Source organism: Palaemon carinicauda, chromosome 35 (genome assembly GCF_036898095.1).
Source record: "Palaemon carinicauda isolate YSFRI2023 chromosome 35, ASM3689809v2, whole genome shotgun sequence".
NCBI lineage: Eukaryota > Metazoa > Arthropoda > Malacostraca > Decapoda > Palaemonidae > Palaemon > Palaemon carinicauda.
The window spans coordinates 14,272,446-14,299,334 of NC_090759.1; the positions used below are offsets into that span (position 1 = coordinate 14,272,446).

General features: G+C 35.7%; 2 protein-coding genes across 5 annotated transcripts in view; one reads left to right on the forward strand and one right to left on the reverse strand.

Moving 5' to 3' along the window:
* LOC137627629 (monocarboxylate transporter 7-like) overlaps positions 1 to 9,322 on the reverse strand; it is a 75,904-nt gene extending 66,582 nt beyond the window's left edge. The window contains exon 1 of the mRNA XM_068358739.1: positions 9,217 to 9,322. The gene's annotated coding sequence lies outside the window, so the exon portion shown is untranslated. The remainder of the gene's footprint in view (positions 1 to 9,216) is intronic.
* On the forward strand, positions 1 to 26,637 carry LOC137627630 (monocarboxylate transporter 13-like). 4 transcript variants are annotated; one of them, XM_068358745.1, is made up of 11 exons: positions 1 to 153; positions 12,800 to 12,964; positions 15,923 to 16,017; positions 16,661 to 16,787; positions 18,388 to 18,534; positions 19,711 to 19,893; positions 20,811 to 20,938; positions 22,388 to 22,561; positions 23,453 to 23,639; positions 24,061 to 24,255; positions 24,625 to 26,637. In XM_068358745.1, the coding sequence occupies exons 2-11, from the start codon at positions 12,808 to 12,810 to the stop codon at positions 24,768 to 24,770; spliced, it is 1,539 nt and encodes a 512-aa protein (XP_068214846.1). In that variant the 5' UTR covers positions 1 to 153; positions 12,800 to 12,807; the 3' UTR covers positions 24,771 to 26,637. The 4 variants fall into 4 exon arrangements, with proteins under 4 accessions (XP_068214846.1, XP_068214845.1, XP_068214848.1 ...); XM_068358744.1 differs by having other exon boundaries at positions 14 to 222; XM_068358747.1 differs by having other exon boundaries at positions 14 to 222; positions 15,926 to 16,017.
* The last annotated feature ends 252 nt before the right edge of the window (positions 26,638 to 26,889 follow it).

Consider the following 26,889-nt stretch of genomic DNA (forward strand, 5'->3'; position numbering starts at 1 on the left):
TTTCGACGACGTCACAGACTCACAGCAGAGCTGCAGGAGTGATAGTAGGGCTACTGTTGCTCTTTCGCTCACTCGAGCAACGCGATTAGTTATAGATAGTGGTTGCTGACAAACAGAGTGGTCGGGGAAGAAGAATACAACCTTGACTATTACGTAAGGAGAACTGTCTTGTGAACAAATAGTTGGTAAATAACATTCTTCGAAGTTTCTTACAGACAAAAGGTAAACTCTAGAGTGACATTGTATTTATCAAATGCAATTGCATTGGCAACGTAGACTTGTGTATTTTTCACTTGGCAAAATTAAAACAACGCTTTCAATATGCTGTAAATGAGCTTTTGTAAATGTATCTGTAACACTCACACATTTCATTTACCATCAAATCTCAAATTTCTTGTGACTAGATTATAGGTCAATATGAAAGGGTATTTCTTTCTCTAACGCATATCCAACTCTCGAAGTGCAGCATTTTATATACATGATTTGAAAAAAAAAATTATATATATATTAATTGTCACGGACTGACTAATCGGATAGACTTGGGGTTAAAGTACTATTATCTAGAATAATTTAATTTGCAATCCCGACAATGTCTTTATTAGTCTCGTTTCATAACTAGTAAATGATTAGACCGTTTCAAACATTGTTACTAATCTTAATATATATATATATATATATGTGTGTGTGTGTGTGTGTGCGTGTGATATATATATATATATATATATATATATATATATATATATATATATATAGCCTATATATATATATATATATATATACACGTGTGTGTGTGTATTATTTGTCATATAAAGATTAATATACCTTACTTCTCTATTTCCTTTCCGCATTTGATTGCTTTCCTGATGGAGCCAATGGGCTTGTACTGTACCATCTTACTTTTCCAACTAGGGTTGTAACTTGGCTAATAATAATAATAATAATAATAATAATAATAATAATAATAATAATAATAATAATACCACTTCCACCTTGTTGTCCAACTCCTTACCTTTTAAATCATTGTATGAATGGATGGTCTTCCCACAGATATATAAATCACAAACTCCAACCCTGGGTTTAGTTCAAAGTCCATAAATCCTATTCACCAGTCAGTCACTTCCACAAGTATTCTCAACCTTACATCCACCTCTTACACTTCAGTATTGCTCACTCGTCGAAGATTTTGATTACGGGTAGCTGTTATGAATAATAATTTGAAATAAACGAAACTTGCATTATCAATTCAATCTCTCCTCTAAATTCTTCTTTCTATAGAACTTCAAAATACTCACTCTATCAACCTAGGTCTACATTTACAGCATGCAGTATATTAGTTTTTCCTTCTGTCATTCTGAGGTCCATCTGTTCACGACTTTTTCCCTGCATATAATTTCCTACATAATCCCCTGCCCATATATGGTGTGACAATTTAAAAAAAACATACAACAAATCTGATATAAAGCCTTATTCTCCATAAAGTTCTAGTTCATTGTCCATAGTAGTTTGCAACTTGCTCTTTTTTTCATATATACGACACTTCCTGTTGCCCCTATAACCCCATCATGGAATGGTACTGTACATACACATCTCCCGCCTCACTTCACTTATTTGCATTTACACCCAAAGTTTCACACCCTCTCATTTACTTAAACATATCTCATGTTTTGCTGTTTGCTTCAAACAACCTCATGTACCTCGTTCAACCGTTTTTCTCATCGTTATATCTATCAAATATCTATCAAATTGTACTTTTCTTTTTCAGCAAACAATTGTACTTTTCTTTTTCAGCAAACAATCTAGTGATCTATTTTCCTTGCCACTTTTCTTTCCTCTGTCTATTTTGCACTCTCGGCAAGCTCAATATGCTAATTAAAATTTCCAGTTTTATAAGAAATATTCTCAGAAAAAAAAGCAAAGCACGGGAAACACCGTTATTAAACTTGAAATTTAAAACAAATAACTGAAAATCCCTATTATTATTATTATTATTATTATTATTGTTGTTGTTGTTATTATTGCTAGCTAAGCTATAACCCTAGGTAGTGCCATCAGTCCACCTGACGCGGTGCACTGTAGGCAAAACTTACAGCGTTCCTTCAGGCCCCAGCTGCGCTCGCTTACCTCCGGTCCCGCTTCTTTTCTTTCTTCTTGATATCCAACCTCTATTAACTGTTGCTTCATAGGACAAATTTAAGGTTTTCCTAGAGTTGTACCTGAGGGTTGAATGGCCTCTCAAGCCCCTGCACCGGGCTATACAACCCAATTTGAAAAATCCTGAACGTTTATAGATCTTAAGAAGAGAAACAATACCAAATTCTAAAATAAATGTGTTAATTTTAACACAAATCAAAACGCTTTTTTTTTAGGGGTTTGAATGACTTGTCATAGATATGCAAAATGTATTCTAAACGTTAAATTTAAGATTCAGTGCCAAATAATTAATTTATATATTACAATCTAGTTGGAAAAGGATGGTATAAGCTCAAGGAGTCCGGCATGGACTTATAGCCAGTGAGAACAGGAAATAACGAAATTAATAATAAACTATCAATAAGAAGTAATAGATAATAAATAACAAAAATGATTGAGATCATTAACAAAGTTTAAATAAAACAGGTGTCATATAAACTACGAAGCGAAACCTTCGCTGCAAGTGTGAACTTTAAACTTCCAACGATTGATTCACCAGCAAGATCAGCACACACTGGTCTCAGCCGGAATAACACTTATAATAGTACGTAGTATCAAGTCTTATCGCGGAGACGGTAAGACTTAGAATTAAATGTATACCTAGTACTACGTACAAGATGACAGCCTACAGTCTAAGAAGATCTGAATACGAAGGATGGTCAGAATTATGAGAAATATTTTGCAATATGCATAAAGAACTAACTGAACTACGGTGCCATATGTTAATCTCTATATCAGAAAATATAATTTCAACAAGGTCTCTCTTGAGAATACGTGACATAAAATACTAAAATAAATATATATAGTTTAACGCACAATTCACATTGAACTATTTGGTTGCGGAATGACAGAACTATATGTGACGTTGCATAGTCCATAGAACTGCATGTAGACACAGAAATTGTTGACAATGAAAGCAGATAAACTACAGTCCGGTTATATAACATTTAAAACTTAAGACGGTAAGAAACAGGTTATGATGTTCTCATACCATCACAAGGTTTTGCAACGGAGTCTTGTTTCAGTGTATGGTGTTATAAGACTATCTAATATATCCAGTCATATCTCTCTCTCTCTCTCTCTCTCTCTCTCTCTCTCTCTCTCTCTCTCTCTCTCTCTCTCTCTCTCTCTCATTGAATAAAGTCGGCAAAGTAAAACCTATGAGTTTCTCATAATTTCTGTGAATTATCAATATACATTTAAGAACATCTGATCGACATGGGCCTAGTAGTCACTTAGGATGATCTTACCTGCTGACAAAGCCTACATTACCTTTTTTTTTTTTATTATTGATATATTTATTGATATTTCCTTTCAGCATACACAGGGCACGGGTGAATGTACATTAGTTTGTTGAGACAGGTGTAAACTTCCTTATTACTTGTCGAATAGATTTTCTTTTTGGGGAAAATTTTGTTTATTTTGGTTTGGAATACGAGGTAATATGAAGCTAGTGTTAAGACTTACGAAGTATAATAATTTAGGGTTACCTTGCCAGGACTGAAGCAAACACTGGATTGAGACTTAGTCTCAGGGGGGCGTAACCGACCCCCACCAACAGGAAAGGATACGGTTCCTACTTTAGGTTGAGTAAGGAACCTTGGATGGTGTTTTTGTATTTGTTTCCCCTTTAAAATGTTTTTAATTTTTTTTTTCAGTCATAATTTGAAATTCTATTCCGTACCAATAAATTACAAGGCTCCCAAAGAGCATACTAAATTTCTCTTTCGACTTAAATGTTTAAACTTTAAAATAATGAGATTTGTGTTGCAAGAGAATATCCGTATTCTGTTTCCTTATTTCGTTTCCTCACTGGGCTACTTTCGCAGTTGCCCTTGGGTTTATAACATCCCGCTTTACAAATCAAGGTTGTAGCTTATCTAATAATAATAATAATAATAATAATAATATGGATTGGTGGGTTTCAATGCAACTATTCCTGAATATTTTTAGAGTATAGTACTAGTTCTCTAGTAGCTTTCACGGGACTACATGGGAAATTACACCAACTATTCCTGAATATCTTCAGCGTGTAGTACTAGCTCTCTAGTAGCTTTCACGGGACTACATGGGAAATTATACCAACTATTCCTGAATATCTTTAGCATATCGTACTAGCTCTCTAGTAACTTTCACGGGACTACATGGGAAATTACACCAACTATTCCTGAATATCTTCAGCGTGTAGTACTAGCTCTCTAGTAACTTTCACGGGACTACATGGGAAATTACACCAACTATTCCTGAATATCTTCAGCGTGTAGTACTAGCTCTCTAGTAGCTTTCACGGGACTACATGGGAAATTATACCAACTATTCCTGAATATCTTTAGCATATCGTACTAGCTCTCTAGTAGCTTTCACGGGACTACATGGGAAATTACACCAACTATTCCTGAATATCTTCAGCGTGTAGTACTAGCTCTCTAGTAACTTTCACGGGACTACATGGGAAATTACACCAACTATTCCTGAATATCTTCAGCGTGTAGTACTAGCTCTCTAGTAACTTTCACGGGACTACATGGGAAATTACACCAACTATTCCTGAATATCTTCAGCGTGTAGTACTAGCTCTCTAGTAGCTTTCACGGGACTACATGGGAAATTATACCAACTATTCCTGAATATCTTTAGCATATCGTACTAGCTCTCTAGTAACTTTCACGGGACTACATGGGAAATTACACCAACTATTCCTGAATATCTTCAGCGTGTAGTACTAGCTCTCTAGTAGCTTTCACGGGACTACATGGGAAATTATACCAACTATTCCTGAATATCTTTAGCATATCGTACTAGCTCTCTAGTAACTTTCACGGGACTACATGGGAAATTATACCAACTATTCCTGAATATCTTTAGCGTGTAGTACTAGCTCTCTAGTAACTTTCACGGGACTACATGGGAAATTATACCAACTATTCCTGAATATCTTCAGCGTGTAGTACTAGCTCTCTAGTAACTTCACGGGACCACATGGGAAATTATTCCAACTATTCCTGAATATCTTCAGCGTGTAGTACAAGCTCTCTAGTAGCTTTCACGGGACTACATGGGAAATTACACCAACTATTCCTGAATATCTTTAGCATATCGTACTAGCTCTCTAGTAACTTTCACAGGACTACATGGGAAATTATACCAACTATTCCTGAATATCTTCAGCATGTAGTACTAGCTCTCTAGTAGCTTTCACAGGACTACATGGGAAATTACACCAACTATTCCTGAATATCTTTAGCATATCGTACTAGCTCTCTAGTAACTTTCACGGGACTACATGGGAAATTGTACCAACTATTCCTGAATATCTTCAGCGTGTAGTACTAGCTCTCTAGTAGCTTTCACGGGACTACATGGGATATTATACCAACTATTCCTGAATATCTTTAGCATATCGTACTAGCTCTCTAGTAACTTTCACGGGACTACATGGGAAATTGTACCAACTATTCCTGAATATCTTCAGCGTGTAGTACAAGCTCTCTAGTAGCTTTCACAGGACTACATGGGAAATTACACCAACTATTCCTGAATATCTTTAGCATATCGTACTAGCTCTCTAGTAACTTTCACGGGACTACATGGGAAATTGTACCAACTATTCCTGAATATCTTCAGCATGTAGTACTAGCTCTCTAGTAGCTTTCACAGGACTACATGGGAAATTACACCAACTATTCCTGAATATCTTTAGCATATCGTACTAGCTCTCTAGTAACTTTCACAGGACTACATGGGAAATTATACCAACTATTCCTGAATATCTTCAGCATGTAGTACTAGCTCTCTAGTAGCTTTCACAGGACTACATGGGAAATTACACCAACTATTCCTGAATATCTTTAGCATATCGTACTAGCTCTCTAGTAACTTTCACAGGACTACTTGGGAAATTATACCAACTATTCCTGAATATCTTCAGCATGTAGTACTAGCTCTCTAGTAGCTTTCACAGGACTACATGGGAAATTACACCAACTATTCCAGAATATCTTTAGCATATCGTACTAGCTCTCTAGTAACTTTCACGGGACTACATGGGAAATTGTACCAACTATTCCTGAATATCTTCAGCATGTAGTACTAGCTCTCTAGTAGCTTTCACAGGACTACATGGGAAATTACACCAACTATTCCTGAATATCTTTAGCATATCGTACTAGCTCTCTAGTAGCTTTCACGGGACTACATGGGAAATTACACCAACTATTCCTGAATATCTTTAGCATATCGTACTAGCTCTCTAGTAGCTTTCACGGGACTACATGGGAAATTACACCAACTATTCCTGAATATCTTCAGCGTGTAGTACTAGCTCTCTAGTAGCTTTCACGGGACTACATGGGAAATTATACCAACTATTCCTGAATATCTTTAGCATATCGTACTAGCTCTCTAGTAACTTTCACGGGACTACATGGGAAATTATACCAACTATTCCTGAATATCTTTAGCATATCGTACTAGCTCTCTAGTAACTTTCACGGGACTACATGGGAAATTACACCAACTATTCCTGAATATCTTCAGCGTGTAGTACTAGCTCTCTAGTAGCTTTCACGGGACTACATGGGAAATTATACCAACTATTCCTGAATATCTTCAGCATGTAGTACTAGCTCTCTAGTAACTTTCACGGGACTACATGGGAAATTGTACCAACTATTCCTGAATATCTTCAGCATGTAGTACTAGCTCTCTAGTAGCTTTCACAGGACTACATGGGAAATTACACCAACTATTCCTGAATATCTTTAGCATATCGTACTAGCTCTCTAGTAACTTTCACGGGACTACATGGGAAATTGTACCAACTATTCCTGAATATCTTCAGCATGTAGTACTAGCTCTCTAGTAGCTTTCACAGGACTACATGGGAAATTACACCAACTATTCCTGAATATCTTTAGCATATCGTACTAGCTCTCTAGTAACTTTCACGGGACTACATGGGAAATTGTACCAACTATTCCTGAATATCTTCAGCGTGTAGTACTAGCTCTCTAGTAACTTTCACGGGACTACATGGGAAATTATACCAACTATTCCTGAATATCTTTAGCATATCGTACTAGCTCTCTAGTAACTTTCACGGGACTACATGGGAAATTATACCAACTATTCCTGAATATCTTCAGCGTGTAGTACTAGCTCTCTAGTAGCTTTCACGGGACTACATGGGAAATAATGCCAACTATTCCTGAATATCTTTAGCGTATAGTACTAGCTCTCTAGTAGCTTTCACGGGACTACATGGGAAATTACACCAACTATTCCTGAATATCTTTAGCGTATAGTACTAGCTCTCTAGTAGCTTTCACGGGACTACATGGGAAATTACACCAACTATTCCTGAATATCTTTAGCATATCGTACTAGCTCTCTAGTAACTTTCACAGGACTACATGGGAAATTATACCAACTATTCCTGAATATCTTCAGCATGTAGTACTAGCTCTCTAGTAGCTTTCACGGGACTACATGGGAAATTACACCAACTATTCCTGAATATCTTCAGCGTGTAGTACTAGCTCTCTAGTAGCTTTCACGGGACTACATGGGAAATTATACCAACTATTCCTGAATATCTTTAGCATATCGTACTAGCTCTCTAGTAACTTTCACGGGACTACATGGGAAATTATACCAACTATTCCTGAATATCTTTAGCATATCGTACTAGCTCTCTAGTAACTTTCACGGGACTACATGGGAAATTACACCAACTATTCCTGAATATCTTCAGCGTGTAGTACTAGCTCTCTAGTAGCTTTCACGGGACTACATGGGAAATTATACCAACTATTCCTGAATATCTTTAGCATATCGTACTAGCTCTCTAGTAACTTTCACGGGACTACATGGGAAATTATACCAACTATTCCTGAATATCTTTAGCATATCGTACTAGCTCTCTAGTAACTTTCACGGGACTACATGGGAAATTATACCAACTATTCCTGAATATCTTCAGCGTGTAGTACTAGCTCTCTAGTAGCTTTCACGGGACTACATGGGAAATAATGCCAACTATTCCTGAATATCTTTAGCGTATAGTACTAGCTCTCTAGTAGCTTTCACGGGACTACATGGGAAATTACACCAACTATTCCTGAATATCTTTAGCGTATAGTACTAGCTCTCTAGTAGCTTTCACGGGACTACATGGGAAATTATACAAACTATTCCTGAATATCTTCAGCGTGTAGTACTAGCCCTCTAGTAGCTTTCACGGGACTACATGGGAAATTATACAAACTATTCCTGAATATCTTCAGAGTATAGTACTAGCTCTTTAATAACTTTCACGGGACTACATGGGAAATTATACCAACTATTCCTGAATATCTTCAGCGTGTATTACTAGCTCTCTAGTAGCTTTCACGGGACTACATGGGAAATTATACAAACTATTCCTGAATATCTTCAGCGTTTAGTACTAGCTCTTTAATAACTTTCACGGGACTACATGGGAAATTATACCAACTATTCCTGAATATCTTCAGCGTGTAGTACTAGCTCTCTAGTAGCTTTCACGGGACTACATGGGAAATTATACAAACTATTCCTGAATATCTTCAGCGTATAGTACTAGCTCTTTAATAACTTTCACGGGACTACATGGGAAATTATACCAACTATTCCTGAATATCTTTAGCGTATAGTACTAGTTCTCTAGTAGCTTTCACGGGACTACATGAGAAATTATACCGAACTGTCGAGAAAAGCAGTGTAGTGAAACGGAAGCACTCGAAGCAACTTTAGATAAGTTTCTCGTTAAACTCAAAGAACCATATGAAATTCAATAACCATTTCTCTTTAAAAAAAAAAAAAAAAGAGGGGGAGGCCAGAGCCACACGGTACACGAATTCAGTAACCACGATAATAAGCTTCAATAATGGAGAGAAATCTGTAAAGGTGACAATATAAATTAAAGCTATTGCAGGCACAGATTAGTAAAGATGTTCCATCTATATGGTATTACGATCTGATTATGTGTATCAAGGAAATCTTACTCACCATTGGAGTTGGCATCACCGGCTGCTTGGGGAGTTGACCGATGTTTCACCTTTGACGGCTGGTTTCAGAATGAGTGATTAGTGATCAGTGATCACTGCTCAGTCTAGTGGTACAGTACTGGTAGTTTGATGAAATGATCTTGCGCGCGTGCGCTTCAAGAAAATGTAGTTCCATTATTATTATTATTATTATTATTACTTGCTAAGCTACAACCCTATTTGGAAAAGCAGGATGCTATAAGCCCAGGGGCCCCAACAGGGAAAATAGCCCAGTGAGGAAAGGAAAGAAGGAAAACTTAGAATATTTTTAGAACAGTAACAACATTAAAATAAATGTCTCCGATATAAACTAAAAACTTTAACAAAACAAGAGGAAGAAAAAATAAGATAAAATAGTGTGCTTGGGTGTACCCTCAAGCAAGAGAACTCTAACCCAAGAGAAAGTGTAAGACCATGGTACAGAGGCTATGGCACTATCCAGGACTAGAGAACAATGGTTAGATTTTTGGAGTGCCTTCTCCTAGAAGAGCTGCTTATCATAGCTAAAGAGTCTCTTCTACCCTTACCAAGAGGAAAGTGACCACTGAACAATTACATTCGCTTTGGTAGCCCGTAAATGTGTTGTTTCGAATTAATAATGGTTCCCCGTTATTCATGATAGGCTACTTCCATCGTGGTCTATCAGAGAATATTATTCTATAACTCTACCAACAACTTGTTGAGTTACGGCAGTTAGGCACCTCTCTCTCTCTCTCTCTCTCTCTCTCTCTCTCTCTCTCTCTCTCTCTCTCTGTGTGTGTGTGCTGATGGGTGAAAAGGGTAATGACGAACTAACTTCAAAATAGTTGATATATAAGTTCCTGTCATCGTCATTATCATCTTCTTCGCCTATTGACGCAAAGGGCTTCGGCCAACTTCCGCCAGTCGTCTTTATCTTAAGCTTTTAATAAGTTCCTGTAGCAAAATTAATTAATGCATAGCATTAAATAAGTTTGTTTAGTGGTTCAAAGCCCTGCATGGTCCTCATAGGCTGTTGATTGCTAATTGGTTATGAACTGACTTGAAAATATTGACTCTTGATTTCTTTCTACTTAATACAGCTAAGCTACAATCCTACTTAGAAAAACAGAATGCTAAATTATGAGCCCAAGGGCTTCAACAGGGAAATAACTCAGTTAAGAAAGGAAATAAGTAAATAAACTACAAGTCTTCGTTTCCTGCTCATACTAGTTAGTTCCTTTGGTCGCTGCAACCCCACTATCCTTGTGAGCTAAGGATGGGGGTTTGGTTGGTTTGGGGGAGCCTATAGGTCTATCTGCTGAGTCATCAGCAGCCATTGCCTGGTCCTCCCTGTTCCCAGCTTGGATGGAGAAGGGGCTTGGGCGCTGATCATGTGGTACATATGGTCAGTTTCTAGGGCATTGTCCTGCTTGATAGGGCAATGTCACTGTTCCTTGCCTCTGCTATTTAAGAGAAGTAATGAACATCAAATATTTTAAGAAAAAACAACAACACCAAAACAGATCTCTCATATATAGACTATAAAAACTTAAAAGAAAAACCAAGAGGAAGAGAAATACGATAGAAAAGTGTGCCCGAGTGTACCCTCAAGCAAGAGAACTCTACCCAAGACAGCGGATGACCATGGTACAGAAGCTATGGCACTATCCAGGACTAGAGAACATTGGTTTGGTTTTTGAGTGTCCTGCTACATTTATGGTCGATCTAATGAAGATTCTTTTTTGGAAATTCAGGTTTTTAACAGTAGGAAGCTTTTTAAGATTTACAACACTGCATTTTCCTGTGTCACATACTTTTGCATAGAAATCATCGGCCAAAGCCATCCTTGCACATGAGTCAAAATAATTCCATTTTCAGATTCTTAAAAGAAAGAAAAAAATAGGCCTATCTGCATCAGTCAATACTAAAATTATGAACTACCACACATTTCTCATTTTCACCATCACTGAAGAACATTAGAACATAAGAAATGTGGTGGCCGATGTGGTAACGTCCCTGACTGGTGATGGCCAGATTGGGGTTCGAGTCCCGCTCAGCCTCGTTAGTTCCTTTGGTCGCTGCAATCCCACCATCCTTGTGAGCTAAGGAATGGGGGTATTTGGGGGAGCCTATATGTCTATCTGCCGAGTCATCAGCAGCCATTGCCTGGCCCACCTTGTTCCTAGCTTGGGTGGAAAGGGGCTTGGGCGCTGATAATATGTGTATATGGTCAGTCTCTAGGGCAATGTCACTGTCCTTTGCCCCTGCCATTCAGAGTTACCTTCAAACCTTTACCATTATATTCATATATTTTTTACCAATATTGGTACATGGTAAGGGACTGCAGTCTCACCATCCTTGTTAGCCAAGGAAGGATGGGAGATTTTGGGGGAGCCTATAGGTCTACCTGCAGAGACACAAGAAGCCATTTTCTGGCCCTTTCTGGTCCTAGTTTGGATGGAGAGGAGGCGCTGATCGTTATCATTACTAGCTAAACTATAACCATGGCTGGAAAAACAGGATGCTATAAACCCAAGGGCTCCAACAGAGAAAACTAGCCCAGCGAGGAAAGGAAATCAGGAAAATGAATAAATTACAAGCGAAGTAATGAACAATTAAAATAACATATTTAAAGATCAGTAACAACATTTAAATAGATCTTTCATAAATAAATAACAGAAGTTTGAACTGTCCCTTGCCTCTGCATTCTTGATCGACCTTAAACCTTAATTATTGAATTTCACTCACAGCAGCTGACTGACTCTGGTCTCTGGAGAAGAGGCTCATCTGTAATTTGTCGTTCAACGGGTTCAATGCCATTTACAAGGTGTGCCACTGCATTTAGATGCGTTGAACAGTATATGTAGATGGAACACACAAATAATTTTTGTTTTGTTCAGATAGGTATCAAATGATGGTGTGAAGCATTGAGCAATTATTACAAACTGCAGACTTACCGCCTTTATTGATAGTATTTTTACTGTCGTTAAGCATATCACGAGAGAGAGAGAGAGAGAGAGAGAGAGAGAGAGAGAGAGAGAGAGAGAGAGAGAGAGAGAGAGAGAGAGAGAGAGATCTGAAGTTACGTATGTAGAAGCCTAGTAAAATGGTTTATATGAGCAGCAGTATGACCAAAGATGTTTTGCTGAACAACGCCACAGAAAGAGAGTTTTTTTTTTTTTTCATAACTAGATGCTTCAAATATCGGGCCAGAAACTCCTCTTCTATTTTGAGTAGAGAAATTTTTAAAAATATCCATCTTTCTGATACGGTATCATGTTAACACAAAAAGAGGGAATTGAAAAAGGTAGTGGAAACGCTGCATCATAATTTCACTTGAATTAAGTGATTCTTTTTCTCTTGTGCTCAAGTAAATAATGAAAGTTATTAGTTTAAGACATAGTAATAATTTCCATTCGTTTCAGCATTACGTAACATGTGAAACATATATCTAATTAAAAGTAACAAACGGCGCACAAAAACATGAGTCTAAACACCTAGACTTATTGTGTGATGCTGGTTTTGTAATTCATTAGGAAATTTTATTAAATAATTAAGATAAAATGTTATTGTTTTGATTACAGATACAACAATGACGATCAGTTACATTGTCCATTCATCAAACCAAGGCCTGAATGCTTGGAAAACACAACCTGAGTCTGATGAGGTGGAAACACTCAACACATTATCGATGGAAAAAAAGGTTCAGACGAAAAGTGTTATCGTTTCTAAGATCAATGAGAAAAAAGGTAAGTGTCTGTTTCTTTGTAATGAGAGATATTTTAAAAGCCGTTCATAGTTTAAGAAAAGCAATTTAAATGACATGCCTATAAGGTGTAGACACATTTATTTTGGTGGGTGTACTTGTACAGGGGGGGGGGGGGGAAGACTAAATGCTTACAATTGATTGCCGTATATTCTTGGACCCTTGCTATATTTGAAGAGTTGGATCGATCTGCTACAAAATAAGAAAGGACCAGTTTATTTAGGAAAGAAATTATCTTTCACATGATTGGTGACTCAAGATAATAAGAAATTGCAACAGCAATATTTGTTACAAACACATTCTTAATCACTACTACAATACCATTATTATATGCTACAAATACATACTTAACCTCTGGTTCAAACTTATTCTTGCTGTTATCATCATTACATTCTTAAACTCTGTTGCAAATATACTAAATCTGTGTAACAAACATTCTTCATATCTACTTGAAACATATTTATCTTTGCTATCAGGTAGTAGGTTGGCCAGGGCACCAGACACCCGTTGAGATACTACCACTAGAGAGTTATGGGGGCCTTTGACTGGCCAGAGAGTACAACATTGGATCTTTATCTCTGGTTACGGTTCACTTTTCCTTTGCCTACACAGACACCGAATAGTGTGGCATATTCTTTACAGATTCTCCTCTCTCCTCATACACCTGACAACACTGAGATTACCAAACAATTCTTCTACACCCAAGGGGTTAACTACTGCACTGTTATTGTTCAGTGGCCACTTTCCTCTTGGTAAGGGTAGAAGAGACTCTTTAGCTATGGTAAGCAGCTTTTCTAGGAGGACACTCCAAAATCAAACCAGTGTTCTCTAGTCTTGGGTAGTGCCATAACCTCTGTACCATGGGCTTCCACTGTCTTGGGTTAGAGTTCTCTTGCTTGAGGGTACACTCGGACACGCTGTTTTATCTAATTTCTCTTTCTCTTGTTTTGTTAAAGTTTTTATAGTTTATATAGGAAATATTTACTTTACTGTTATTGCTATTCTTAAAGTATTTTATTTTTCCTTTTTTCCTTTCCTCACTGAGCTATTTTCCCTGTTGGGGACCCTGGGCTTATAGCATCCTGCTTTTCCAACTAGGGTTGTAGCTTAGCAAGTAATAGTAATAGTAGTAGTAATCAATACTGTACATTCTTAATCTCTGCTGGGATCATATTCTTAATCTCTGCTGGAAGCATGTTTATTTCTGCTTGGAACATTCTTTATCTCTGCTAAAAAAATTATCTTTGCTGTTGCCATTGCGCTTAACACCAGGCCTAGGCTACACGAAAGTCACAGTGTACCCATCTACAGTACAAAGGCCATAAAGATATCTTCCAAAAATCTTATTTTATCATTTCATTCACGCAAAAAATTGTTATACTGCTAAGGACATTATAAAAGAAAAAAAAAGTGATCTAGTATCCTACACCCTACTACCAAACTGTTCTGATTTCTTGATGAAATGCTGCAATTCGATTGGTATAACTAATAGACTTTAGAGCAGTAACGTCAGATTTTCTTCATTAGAAAATCTGTTTTTTACATTATTGTCTTCGAAAGTAAATGAACTAACAATAAAGATGTCTAAATATTCACATGTTACTTTTGTTAAAAGGCAGGCGTTATCTATAGTAAGAAACACATTACTTATGCTAAAAGGCAGAAGTTATCGAGAAGAAAGATAAGATGACATTTTGAAACACAAATTATGATTGTCTTACTAAAGTATATAGTACCCTTCTTTACATTATATTATTTGTATCACCTTTATCCGAAATATCATCCCGCTCCTTTAAAACACCTACATATTTATCTTCACCGCTGATTTGTATGATCAATTATTTGTCGACTTGGTTTAAATTTGTCGACCTGGTTTAAATTTCATACACCTTCCATGTTTTGTCATATCCTCCGATACATCTAAAAGCTTTACCAATGTATACAATTCATTTTTTAGATAAATAAAGCATTGCTATTGGTTATGACTAAGAAATATCACCAACTGTCCTTGGGCGTGGAATTTCTTCCACATTTTGGCGTGAGAACGTCGTTTTTCATTTGATTACACATACTGCAGTTGCATGCGAATTTCTACCGTGAAAATATTGATATGAGTCCCCCATTTTTCATTCAGATTACACTGCTCATTAACATTTTAACACCATAACGAAAATTCAAACGATTTGGCATCCTTGGTGCAGGGTTATAACAACTCTTTTAAGTGTGGCGGCTTTACCTGGAAATCAGCCAGCAATTTTAGACTCATTTAATCTTTGGTAAGCTAGCACAAGAAATCTAATTAATATCGTTGCTTGCATTTTGATTTTTAATATTTTGAGATAATTAGACGTAAAATTCATTACATGGAAATATCTTTGCATTCAAAAAATATATATGACTAAAAATTTCTTTATTTAGGCTAAAAGCTAATATGAGCTTTAATAGGTGAAGGAAGCTTATGTATTGTAAAATGGTCTTAAGATATTGTGCACTGTCCTATTTTGCAAAAAATTATCTTTCTTATTTAACAGACTTCCCTGGTAACAGTAAAGGATATTTAACAGCTGATATCTCTCTCTCTCTCTCTCTCTCTCTCTCTCTCTCTCTCTCTCTCTCTCTCTCTCTCTCAGTGTATTCATATCTGAGGAAAATAATCAGTGGCCATCTATTTTGGAAGATTTGTTTCCCTCCATACTTTTCCCTTGACTTTAAAATTGTCGAATCTTGGCCCACTCTTACCATTCTTGGAATATGTTATGATTAATTGTTCATTACTTCTTTGTAGTTTATTTAGTTCCGTATTTCCTGTCCTTATTAGGCTATTTTCCCCTGTTGGAGCCATTCGGCTTATAGCATATTTCTTTTCCAACTTAATAATAATAATAATAATAATAATAATAATAATAATAATAATAATAAATTGTCTTTCTTCTTGATTTAGCAGATGAAGCCACCGATGTTTGCAAGGCTGAAGAGCAGGAACCCCCTGACGGTGGATGGGGATGGTGCATCGTCTTTGCCAACACCATTTGCACTGTATGTCCACCAAAACATTTTTTTCCTTTGATTGAAGTTTCAAATTGTTCATCAAAATCTGCTTAGATTCGAATGTACGTTTATATTACTAAACCTGCGTTTGAAAATAACTCCTGCATGCATGCAATTATTATTATGAAACATTTTCTAGTCACAATTTCCATTGCACTGGAATTGAATGTCTTGTTTATAGCTTTTTCCTTGATATTTCAAGTTTCAATAGTTCATTTTTCGATAAAAAAAAAAACATGCTTTCCTGTGTCTACTAACATTAAGTCAGTTGCTTGGTTATAAAATAATTAAATCAAAGGGCTAGTTATACAAAACTAAAACAAAAGGTTTAGTTCCACAAACATCAAATCAACGGTCCATCATACACACAGTAAATCAAAGTCTACTCACACAAACCTAAATCGGCATAAGTCACCCAAACCTCAAATCAACGGTTCAGTGACTCAAAAAAAAAAAAAAAAAAAAAAAAAAAAAAAAAAAAAAAAAAAAAAAAAAAAAAGTTTTAGTCACTGAAACTTCAAATCCCCGTCTGGTCACACAAACCTTAAATCTGCAGTGTACTTATAATAATAATAATAATAATAATAATAATAATAATAATAATAATAATAATATCGTTAAATTCCCACAGATGATGATGACCACGCAAGGCCCATGCTTTGGAATTTTCTACGGCGAGAGGCTGCGTGAACTAGAGGCAACACCTACGCTGACGACTTGGCTTTTTAATTTTCAGTCTTTGATTTGGAACTTAGCAGGTAAGTTTTATATTTCATATTGGAAAGCATGAGTGTTATTGTTTCTTATAGCATTGAAAGAACTACGGTTAACCATTGCACTGTAACTGTTCAGTGGCTAATTCCCTGTAGCAATGGTAAGCAGCTCTTCTAGGAGCACGACACTCCAAAATCAAACCATTGTTCTCTATTCTTGGGTAGTGCTATAGCCTTTGTACCATGGTCTTCCACTGTCTTGGGGTAGATTCTTTTTGTTTCAGGGTACACTCAGGCACATTATTCAGTTCTTTGTTCCTTTCCTCACCGAGCTAGTTTGACTGTTGGAGCCCTTGGGCTTGTAACATCCTGCGTTTCCAAATAAGATTGTAACTTAGCTAATAACAATAATTATTAAATGAAATTTGTAAACACTAGTCGAATGCAATAACATTACCGAGAATTAATTTTGTTCTCTTTAACCGGATTTTTAATCTATCATTATAGTTATTAAAAGCAAACGAACAGGAAAACTACATTTAAATTTCTCCATTTATCTTTTGGTGTCGACCCATAATTCGAATCAATTATTTTAGGTGACTCTTCATCAGGAATACATTGGTTGAGCGATGAAAATATACTGTGGCGGTGAAGATATTAAGATACAACATATTTGGATACTCCGGAATTAACTGATAAATGAAAAACTTTAAAGTTCTTCGAAATGTAAAATTTCAAGATTAATATAATGATTTTCTACAAGGCTTCACAGAATTTGATGATCTCTCTCTCTCTCTCTCTCTCTCTCTCTCTCTCTCTCTCTCTCTCTCTCTCTCTCTCTCTCTCTCACATATATATATATATATGTATATATACATATAAATATATATATATATATATCTATATCTATATATATATATATATATATATATATATATATATATATACATATATATCATTACTTGCTAAGCTACAACCCTACTTGGTAAAGCAGGATGCCATAAGCCCAAGTGCTCCAACAGGGAAAATAGCCCAGTGAGGAAAGAAAAAAAGAGGAAGATGAAATATTTTAAGAAGAGTAACATTAAAATAGATATCTCCTACATAAACTAAAAACCTTAAAAAAACTAGAGGGAGAGAAATAAGATAGAATAGTGTGCTCCAGTGTACCCTCAAGCAAGAGAAATCTAACCCAAGACAGTGGAAGACCATGGTACAGAGGCTATGGTACTACCCAAGACTAGAGAACAATGGTTCGATTTTGGAGTGTCGTTCTCCTAGAAGAGCTACTTACCATAGCTAAAGTCTCTCTTCTAGCCTTGTATATATACAGTATATATATATATATATATATATATATATATATATATATATATATATATATATATATATATATATATCTCAATCAACGTGTGTATCTCTAGAAGACAAATGACTATTGCATCTTAGATGAACCCATATACAGTGAAAACTTTCATGACATCAGTAACTCAATACATTTAAATTGATGGTTCTCCAGCAGTCCGTTGAAACCCTAAATAAAAACTGCACACATACTCACTTGTGTTTTCTGAATACAGTGCACATTCATTTCGAAGCCCTTGAACTATTTCAAGGTCTAATCAGAATATTTTTTTCCTGGTAGGTCCGTGGGCAGGCCTGTTGGGCAGCAAGTTCGGCCTACGTCCTGTGGCTATGACGTCAGCATTCGTGGCTGCTTCGTCGCTCATACTGTCAGCTAGTGTCTCAGGCAGTCCCCTGTACTTCCTCCTTACGTTTTCCTTACTGAGTGGTAAGACCTATTGTTTATGTTGCCTTCATAGGTTCAGTTACCTTATTTATATATATATATATATATATATATATATATATATATATATATATATATATATATATATATATATATATATATATATATCCAACTTAAAGGCCAGTTGAGTTTTGCTTTGCAATGGTTGCAATTTTTTTTGTAGTACTTGGGGGTAAACTTGTATAAGTTTTTCTTCTTCTGATTTTTTTAAACAGGCATTACTACACCTGTCACAATAGGTTACTTAATTCCATACAAACCAATAAAGTTTTTCTTAATTCTGTTATCAACTAGTATTCAATAGAATTAGACCAAGTTTCTAGGTTACATCACCAAACAAATTTATGGTAATCAATTTGTCCTCTTCTGTAAAATCGCTAATAAAAACAAAATCAAACTATTGTGTAGTGCCGTATCCTCTTTACTATAGTGTTCCACTGGCAAAAGACGGTTTGGCACCTGGCAGTTTTATTTTTTGCGAATATTTTCTCTAAATTTTAAACACAACATTGGAAAATACTTATCCTGCATTTTGCATGTCATTCTAATACCATGATATTATATATATATATATATATATATATATATATATATATATATATATATATATATATATATGTATATATATATATGTGTACAGTATATATATATAAATATATATATATATATATATATATATATATATATATATGTCTGAATTAAGCTATAGTATTAATACAAATAATTGGAACCAGTAAATTTATCTTTTTAAGATAAAACAAGTTTGAATTTATACATTTCTATATGCAATCGCCAGGTTCTTTTTTTCTCTACAGGCTAACTCTGACACTAATTTTTCTGCCAATAGGCTTAACAGAATTATCTTATCAGTTGTGAACTATTTTGTACAAAACTACTTTTGATTAACAAAAGTAGGATATAATATTTTACATCGATTTACTGGTTCCATATTTTCTCTCCTCACTGGGATATTTTTCCTGTTGGAGCTTTTCTAATTGCTAGGGTTGTAGTTTAGCAAGTATTAATAATAATAATAATAATAATAATAATAATAATAATAATAATAATAATAATAATAATAATAATAATAATACGTATAGCACCATACAATACTTAGAATTTATTTTTTCTTTTACAATCTGTGTATTTACCCCAAAGGTACGGGAGGCGGCATTTGCATAAACAGTTGTTATCTGATGTCAGCGAAATACTTCAAGAAACGTCTGGGTCTGGCCAACGGAATCATGGTGACCGGTGGGTCTGCCGGTCTCATCGCCATGCCCTTGTTGGCCTCTTGGCTGCAGGAGCATCTGTCCTTCGAGTGGGCTACTGTCATTGCAGGTACTGTATATCGATTATGAAATCCATTTTTTTTTTTTTAGGACATATTAAGTTTGAATGTATTTGTAGTGCTTTCGATTTCTAATGGGTTATTCATGGTTTGATATATGATCGTATTAAAATATCACATGTAAAAATACTGACGAAACTGACATATAAAATAATTTTTTCTACCCACGATGCTGTGTTTCCTCTTTATTTAGAAGAATATAGCTCATTATTACTACATCTACAATTACTACCGTTAATACGCATACTACTGTTACCATGATTATAATAAAAATCACACTGGGAAACCCTACGCACTACAAGACCTACAAAATCTGTTTTTCGTATACATTCTCAAGTATTTAGAATATCACAAAGAGTATTCCGCGTTAATTGAAAAATGCACATCAACGAAACACTTAGAAATCAAGGAAGTCTTCACCTTTTTGAAAGCCTTAATGCCTTGTCTTTCGCATGTCTAGTGGGAACTTATTATATAATAGCCTATGTATCATACGAAATAGTTCAATCTGGGTTTGATTAAGTTCCTTTTGGACTCCTAATTTCGTTTATTAATGAGTTCCCTTGCCTTGGTTAAATATTTGTTGTTGAATGTGGCAAGTTATGGTTTGTCCAAATTAATTACACAATTCTTTAATTACATTGATTTATGAAGATTAACACCATGGTGAAAATAGAATTTCCATCCTCGAAGTTTCTTTAATGATACATGAAACTGCAAAATATTGATTTTATGCAGTTTTTTTACACTAAACAACCTTTGTTAAATACGCTGTAATCTGACCAGCACAAACATTCAAATGTTATAAATTTTTTATCACGATTTCATAGCAGTCGAAGATGAAAATTTTCAATCCACCCTTCTGTAATTTTGTAACATGACTTTTGTCTTTGCAAATCGACCACAGGCTGTCTGATGATGTTGACTGTTCCTGCGACGGCACTCTTCCACCCTGTCGAGTGGCACCTCAAGTTGCCCACTCCTCAAGATAAGGAAGCCCCGAGTGACACGACCCAAACACTTCTGGAGGAGGAGGTAAGAATAATATCTAATCAATAAATACTTAAACATTGTATCAAACTTAAAACATTTTCATGACAAGGTGTCCTATTTTCTGGTCTACTATAAAACTACAATTTTCAACGATAAATTGCATTTGGTTTATTTTTCTGTTGTACAGAGAAGTGGCGAAACTAAAATTTTCTGTGATAAATTGAATTTGGTGTATTTTTCTGCTGTACAGTGGAGTGGCAAAACTAAAATTTTCTGTGATAATTGAATTTGGTGTATTTTTCTGCTGTACAGTGGAGTGGCAAAACTAAAATTTTCTGTGATAATTGAATTTGGTGTATTTTTCTGCTGTACAGTGGAGTGGCAAAACTAAAATTTTCTGTGATAATTGAATTTGGTGTATTTTTCTGCTGTACAATGGAGTGGCAAAACTAAAATTTTCTGTGATAATTGAATTTGGTGTATTTTTCTGCTGTACAGTGGAGTGGCAAAACTAAAATCTTCTGTGATAATTGAATTTGGTGTATTTTTCTGCTGTACAGTGGAGTGGCAAAACTAAAATTTTCTGTGATTATTGAATTTAGTGTATTTTTCTGCTGTACAGTGGAGTGGCAAAACTAAAATTTTCTGTGATAATTGAATTTGGTGTATTTTTCTGCTGTACAGTGGAGTGGCAAAACTAAAATTTTCTGTGATAATTGAATTTGGTGTATTTTTCTGCTGTACAATGGAGTGGCAAAACTAAAATTTTCTGTGATAATTGAATTTGGTGTATTTTTCTGCTGTACAGTGGAGTGGCAAAACTAAAATCTTCTGTGATAATTGAATTTGGTGTATTTTTCTGCTGTACAGTGGAGTGGCAAAACTAAAATTTTCTGTGATAATTGAATTTGGTGTATTTTTCTGCTGTACAGTGGAGTGGCAAAACTAAAATTTTCTGTGATAATTGAATTTGGTGTATTTTTCTGCTGTACAGTGGAGTGGCAAAACTAAAATTTTCTGTGATAATTGAATTTGGTGTATTTTTCTGCTGTACAATGGAGTGGCAAAACTAAAATTTTCTGTGATAATTGAATTTGGTGTATTTTTCTGCTGTACAGTGGAGTGGCAAAACTAAAATTTTCTGTGATTATTGAATTTAGTGTATTTTTCTGCTGTACAGTGGAGTGGCAAAACTAAAATTTTCTTTGATAATTGAATTTGGTGTATTTTTCTGCTGTACAGTGAAGTGGCAAAACTAAAATTTTCAGTGATAATTGTATTTAGTGTATTTTCTGCTGTACAGTGGAGTGGAAAAACTAAAATTGTATTTGAAATTGGGTTTCGTTTATTTCTCTGTTTTACAGAGAAGTGACGAAACTAAAATTTTTCTTTGAGAAATTGCACTTGGTTAATTTTCATATCTGCTGTACAGAAGTGACAAAACTGCAATTTTCTGATAAATTGGATTTGGTTTATTTTTCTGATGCACAGAGAAGTGAGAGAAGTAAGGAACATAGAAGTAATTGCGCCCAACAGCTCGAAGAGGAAGAAGGAGTCTGGAGAAAATTCCTTAGTCATTACAAGCCTTCTGTACTGCGGGATCCTCTCGTCATCACTACAGCTCTCTGTACATGCATCTCCATTACCACAGTTCTAAATGTATTCGTGAGTATTGCACAGCATAATGTTTAGATCTCTCTTTTTTATTTTCGCCAAGGTATATAATTGCAGTGTTCATAAAGATGGCATTCATTATTCATTCTCAATTTGCATTTCTTGGCCAAAAGAATTCCTGTTTCTAGAACAATAACAATAGTCCTTTAACGCTCAACGAATAATGGCTTATAGATAAATGAATATATGGATACTGGCCAGATGTTGATTTTATCTAATGGCGCCTGACAGTTATTAATCACATACACTTATACAAGCATCAATATTAGCATGTAATAACTGTAGTTGGGGTAACTTTCCCCTGTGGTGGCTCTGAGTTAGAATGACACATAGGGCTCCATCAATTCTCACAGGACACACGACCTTACAGTCCCTACAAGATGGGGATTGGTTCTTCTAGCGGGCCATAGGTATACATAATCCTTCACTAATACCCTTGGGTCTGGTTCCCTACATCACATGGGGTTAGTCCTTGGGCGAAGAGGAGTCTGGTATTTAAAGGACACTCATGAATGGCAGGTGCAATGGATAGTGACAATGCCCTAGAGACTAACTGTATATATAATCAGCACCCAAGCCACTCTCCACCTAAGTTAGGAAAATGGAGGGCCAGGCAATGGCTGCTGATTACTCAGCAGGTAGACCTATAGGCTTACCCAAAGTCTCCCTCCCTAGCTCACAAGGATAGTGAGATTACAGACACTACAAGAAACTATCGAGCTTGAGCGTGACTCGAACCCCAGTCTGGCAGATCGCTAGGTAAGAACGTTTCCAATAGGCCACCACAACCCTGGGTATTCATCATGTATTTGTAAGTTTGATTACCTGTAGATCAGACAGCAGTTCAATGACCTATCCTTTCAATTCTGTCTTCTCCGCCAGTCGACTGTACCTTTCGTTTTGAACGACGCCGGATACAGCCTGCAGGAATCAGCTAGGGCGATGTCCGTAGCCGCCTTCTCCGATCTAGTGACGCGAGCAGTTTGCGCGGCAGTGGTGGACTTCTCTTGGGTGAATGTCCGGCTCCTTTATGCTTTTGCTCAAATAATTGCCATTTTGGCAGCAAATGGTAAGAGCAATATGCTGCATACCTTCAAATGTTATGCCATACACAATAAAAACATGATATCAATGTATGTTATTGCTGATGTATAGCGACTATGAAATCAATGTATTTTTGTGACATACAGTATCAAGTTTCAGTGTATTTATAGTGATTTCTATCTTTAATGTGTTATTCATAGTCTAATATTTGATAGTATTCAAAATAACACGTGTGAAAATCCTAACAAATTTATGACATAAAAAAATGTATGTATCATGATACTGTGATTTCTCTTTATTAAAAAAAAACTCATTATCACTACTTTTACAAATACTAGCATTAGGCTTGGGACTTCTGTTGTTATTATCATAATTATGATGAAAAATAAGTTTTTTTTTTTCATAACTAGACCTATAACTAACCATAAAATTTCTACCCTTCACAGCACTGTTGCCTGTGTCAGGCAACTACCCCCTGGTGTTACTGGCGATGGGCTCTTTGGGCATTGGACTGGGCATCATGTACGTCTTAGATGTCTTCATCATAATACGAGTTTTGGGTATTGAAAGAATGCAATCTGTATTCGGGATCAGCCAGCTTTTGCGTGTGTTCGCCTTTGCTACCTTGGGACCACTGGGAGGTGAATACAGTCGATGAGTCTTCTTCTTTTTGTTCTGCTTCTTCTTGTTCTTCTTCTTCTAATTATTTTTATTATTATTATTATTATCATTATTATTATTGTTGTTGTTGTTGTTGTTGTTGTATTTTGAAAGTAGACCCTCTTTTAAACAAATTCTAATAAAAGTAATTGCTGCATCAGTGCTTTAAACTTGTAGTGAACTTTTTCTATTGTTCTTATTATCTTTTTCTCTCCAGTGCTGTACTCCACCACTAACTGTGAAAGGGACATACTTCATGAGAAAGACATTCACAATATACCACACATTACCAAAACCTCACCCCACTAATGATGTGTTAATTTATCCAATGAATAACCCTTTTCCTACAGGAGTCCTCCGGGAGGTGACGGGAACGTACGACGCATCGATCATCCTATACACCTTCAGCATCATGTTTGGCCTGTTGCTTTTACTGTTCACCTGCGTCTACACGTACTTCTGGACACCGAAGAGAGACCAAAGGATCGGTGTATAGTATTTGGGCAATCTGGCCGGGCGTTGGTGCCTGGAGGTCATTCAATGTTGAGAGAGATTCGATAGAAGATGGAAAAAAATAGAACAGGGATGGTCAAGTATCAAGCTAAAATGTGGCTACAACTCGGGTCCGAGGGACGCTACAAAGACCCTTCAGTAATTATTACAGTGTACCGTTGAAGGTACACTGACAGTACTACCTCCCCACGGAGGGAAGACCAAATAGTGACTGATAATTGATGTGTTAAGGCCAAGATGAAATGAGAGATGGCAGTCAATTTTTCATAGTAAATGAGAAATGGCAATCAGTTTCAGGATGAAATGATAGATGGCAATGAAAGTTTCAAGATGAAGTAAGATATGGCAATCGAATTTTCAAGACTAAAGGAAAGATGGCAATCAAACTTTCAGTTCGAACTTAGAGATGGTAACCAAAGTTTCAAGACCAAATGAGAGATAGCAATCAAAGTTTCATGACAAAATGAAATATGACATTCAAAGTTCCTAGACAAAGCGAGAGATGACAAACAATTTCAATGCAAAATGATAGATGACAATCAAAGTTTCAGTTCGAAGTTATGAGATGGCAATCAAAGTTTCAAGACCAAATGAGAGATAGCAATCAATGTTTCAAGACCATATGAGAGATAGCAATCAAAGTTTCATGACGAAATGAAATATGACATTCAAAGTTCCTAGACAAAGCGAGAGATGACAAACAATTTCAATGCAAAATGATAGATGACAATCAAAGTTTCAGTTCGAAGTTATGAGATGGCAATCAAAGTTTCAAGACCAAATGAGAGATAGCAATCAATGTTTCAAGACCATATGAGAGATAGCAATCAAAGTTTCATGACGAAATGAAATATGACATTCAAAGTTCCAAGACAAAGTGAGAGATGGCAATCAATTTCAATACCAATTGAGAGATAACAATCAAAGTTTCAGTTCGAAGTTAGAGATGGTAATCAAAGTTTCAAGACCAAATGAGAGATAGCAATCAAAGTTTCAAGATGAAATGAAATATGACATTCAAAGTTTCAAGACAAAGTGGGATATGAATTTCAATACCAAATGAGAGATGGCAAACAAAGTTTCAGTTCAAAGTTAGAGATGGCAATCAAAGTTTCAAAACCAAATGAGAGATAGCAATCAAAGCTTCAAGACAAAATAAAACATGACATTCAAATTTTCAAGACAAAGTGAGAGATGGCAACCAAAGTTTTAAGACGAAGTGAGAGATTGCAAGAAAAGTGAATGTGGTCAATCAAAGTTAATAGAACAAAACGAGAGATGACAATCAAAGTTATTAGACCAAATGAGAAATGGCACTCAAATTTAATGGACCAAATGAGAGATGACACTCAGTTAATGGATCAAATGAGAGATGACAATCAAAGTTAATGGACCAAATGAGAGATGACAATCAAAGTTAATGGACCAAATGAGAGATGACAATCAAAGTTGATGGACCAATTGAGAGATGACAATCAAAGTTAATGGACCAAAGGAGAGATGACAATCAAAGTTGACGGACCAATTGAGAGATGACAATCAAAGTTAATGGACCAAATGAGAGATGACAATCAAAGTTGACGGACCAATTGAGAGATGACAATCAAAGTTGATGGACCAAATGAGAGATGACAATCAAAGTTGATGGACCAATTGAGAGATGACAATCAAAGTTAATAGACCAAATGAGAGATGGCAGTCAAATTTATAGAACTAGAACCAATAGAGGAATATCAATAATCATTAGAAAAGTGACCAAATAATGGCAATATAGTTTCCTAGCCAATTCTAAAATATCGAAAAGTATAAATTTCACGAAGATGACCCGGTCTCTATTAGGTCAGTAGTTTAGGGGGTGGGGTGGGGGGGGGGTAAATAAAACCATCTTAAACTCACGATGAATTTTGTGAGGTAAGAAATTCCATCCTCTCTTTGAGATACCAATTTTGTAACGCATAGTCATAGTTTATAAAAAATTTTGTAAGATGTATATTCTCCTAGATGAAATATAATATTTATCTTTTAGTTTTCACGTTTGATTTTGCACCCAATTACCCCAATATATATAATCACATACATACTGTATATATATATATATATAT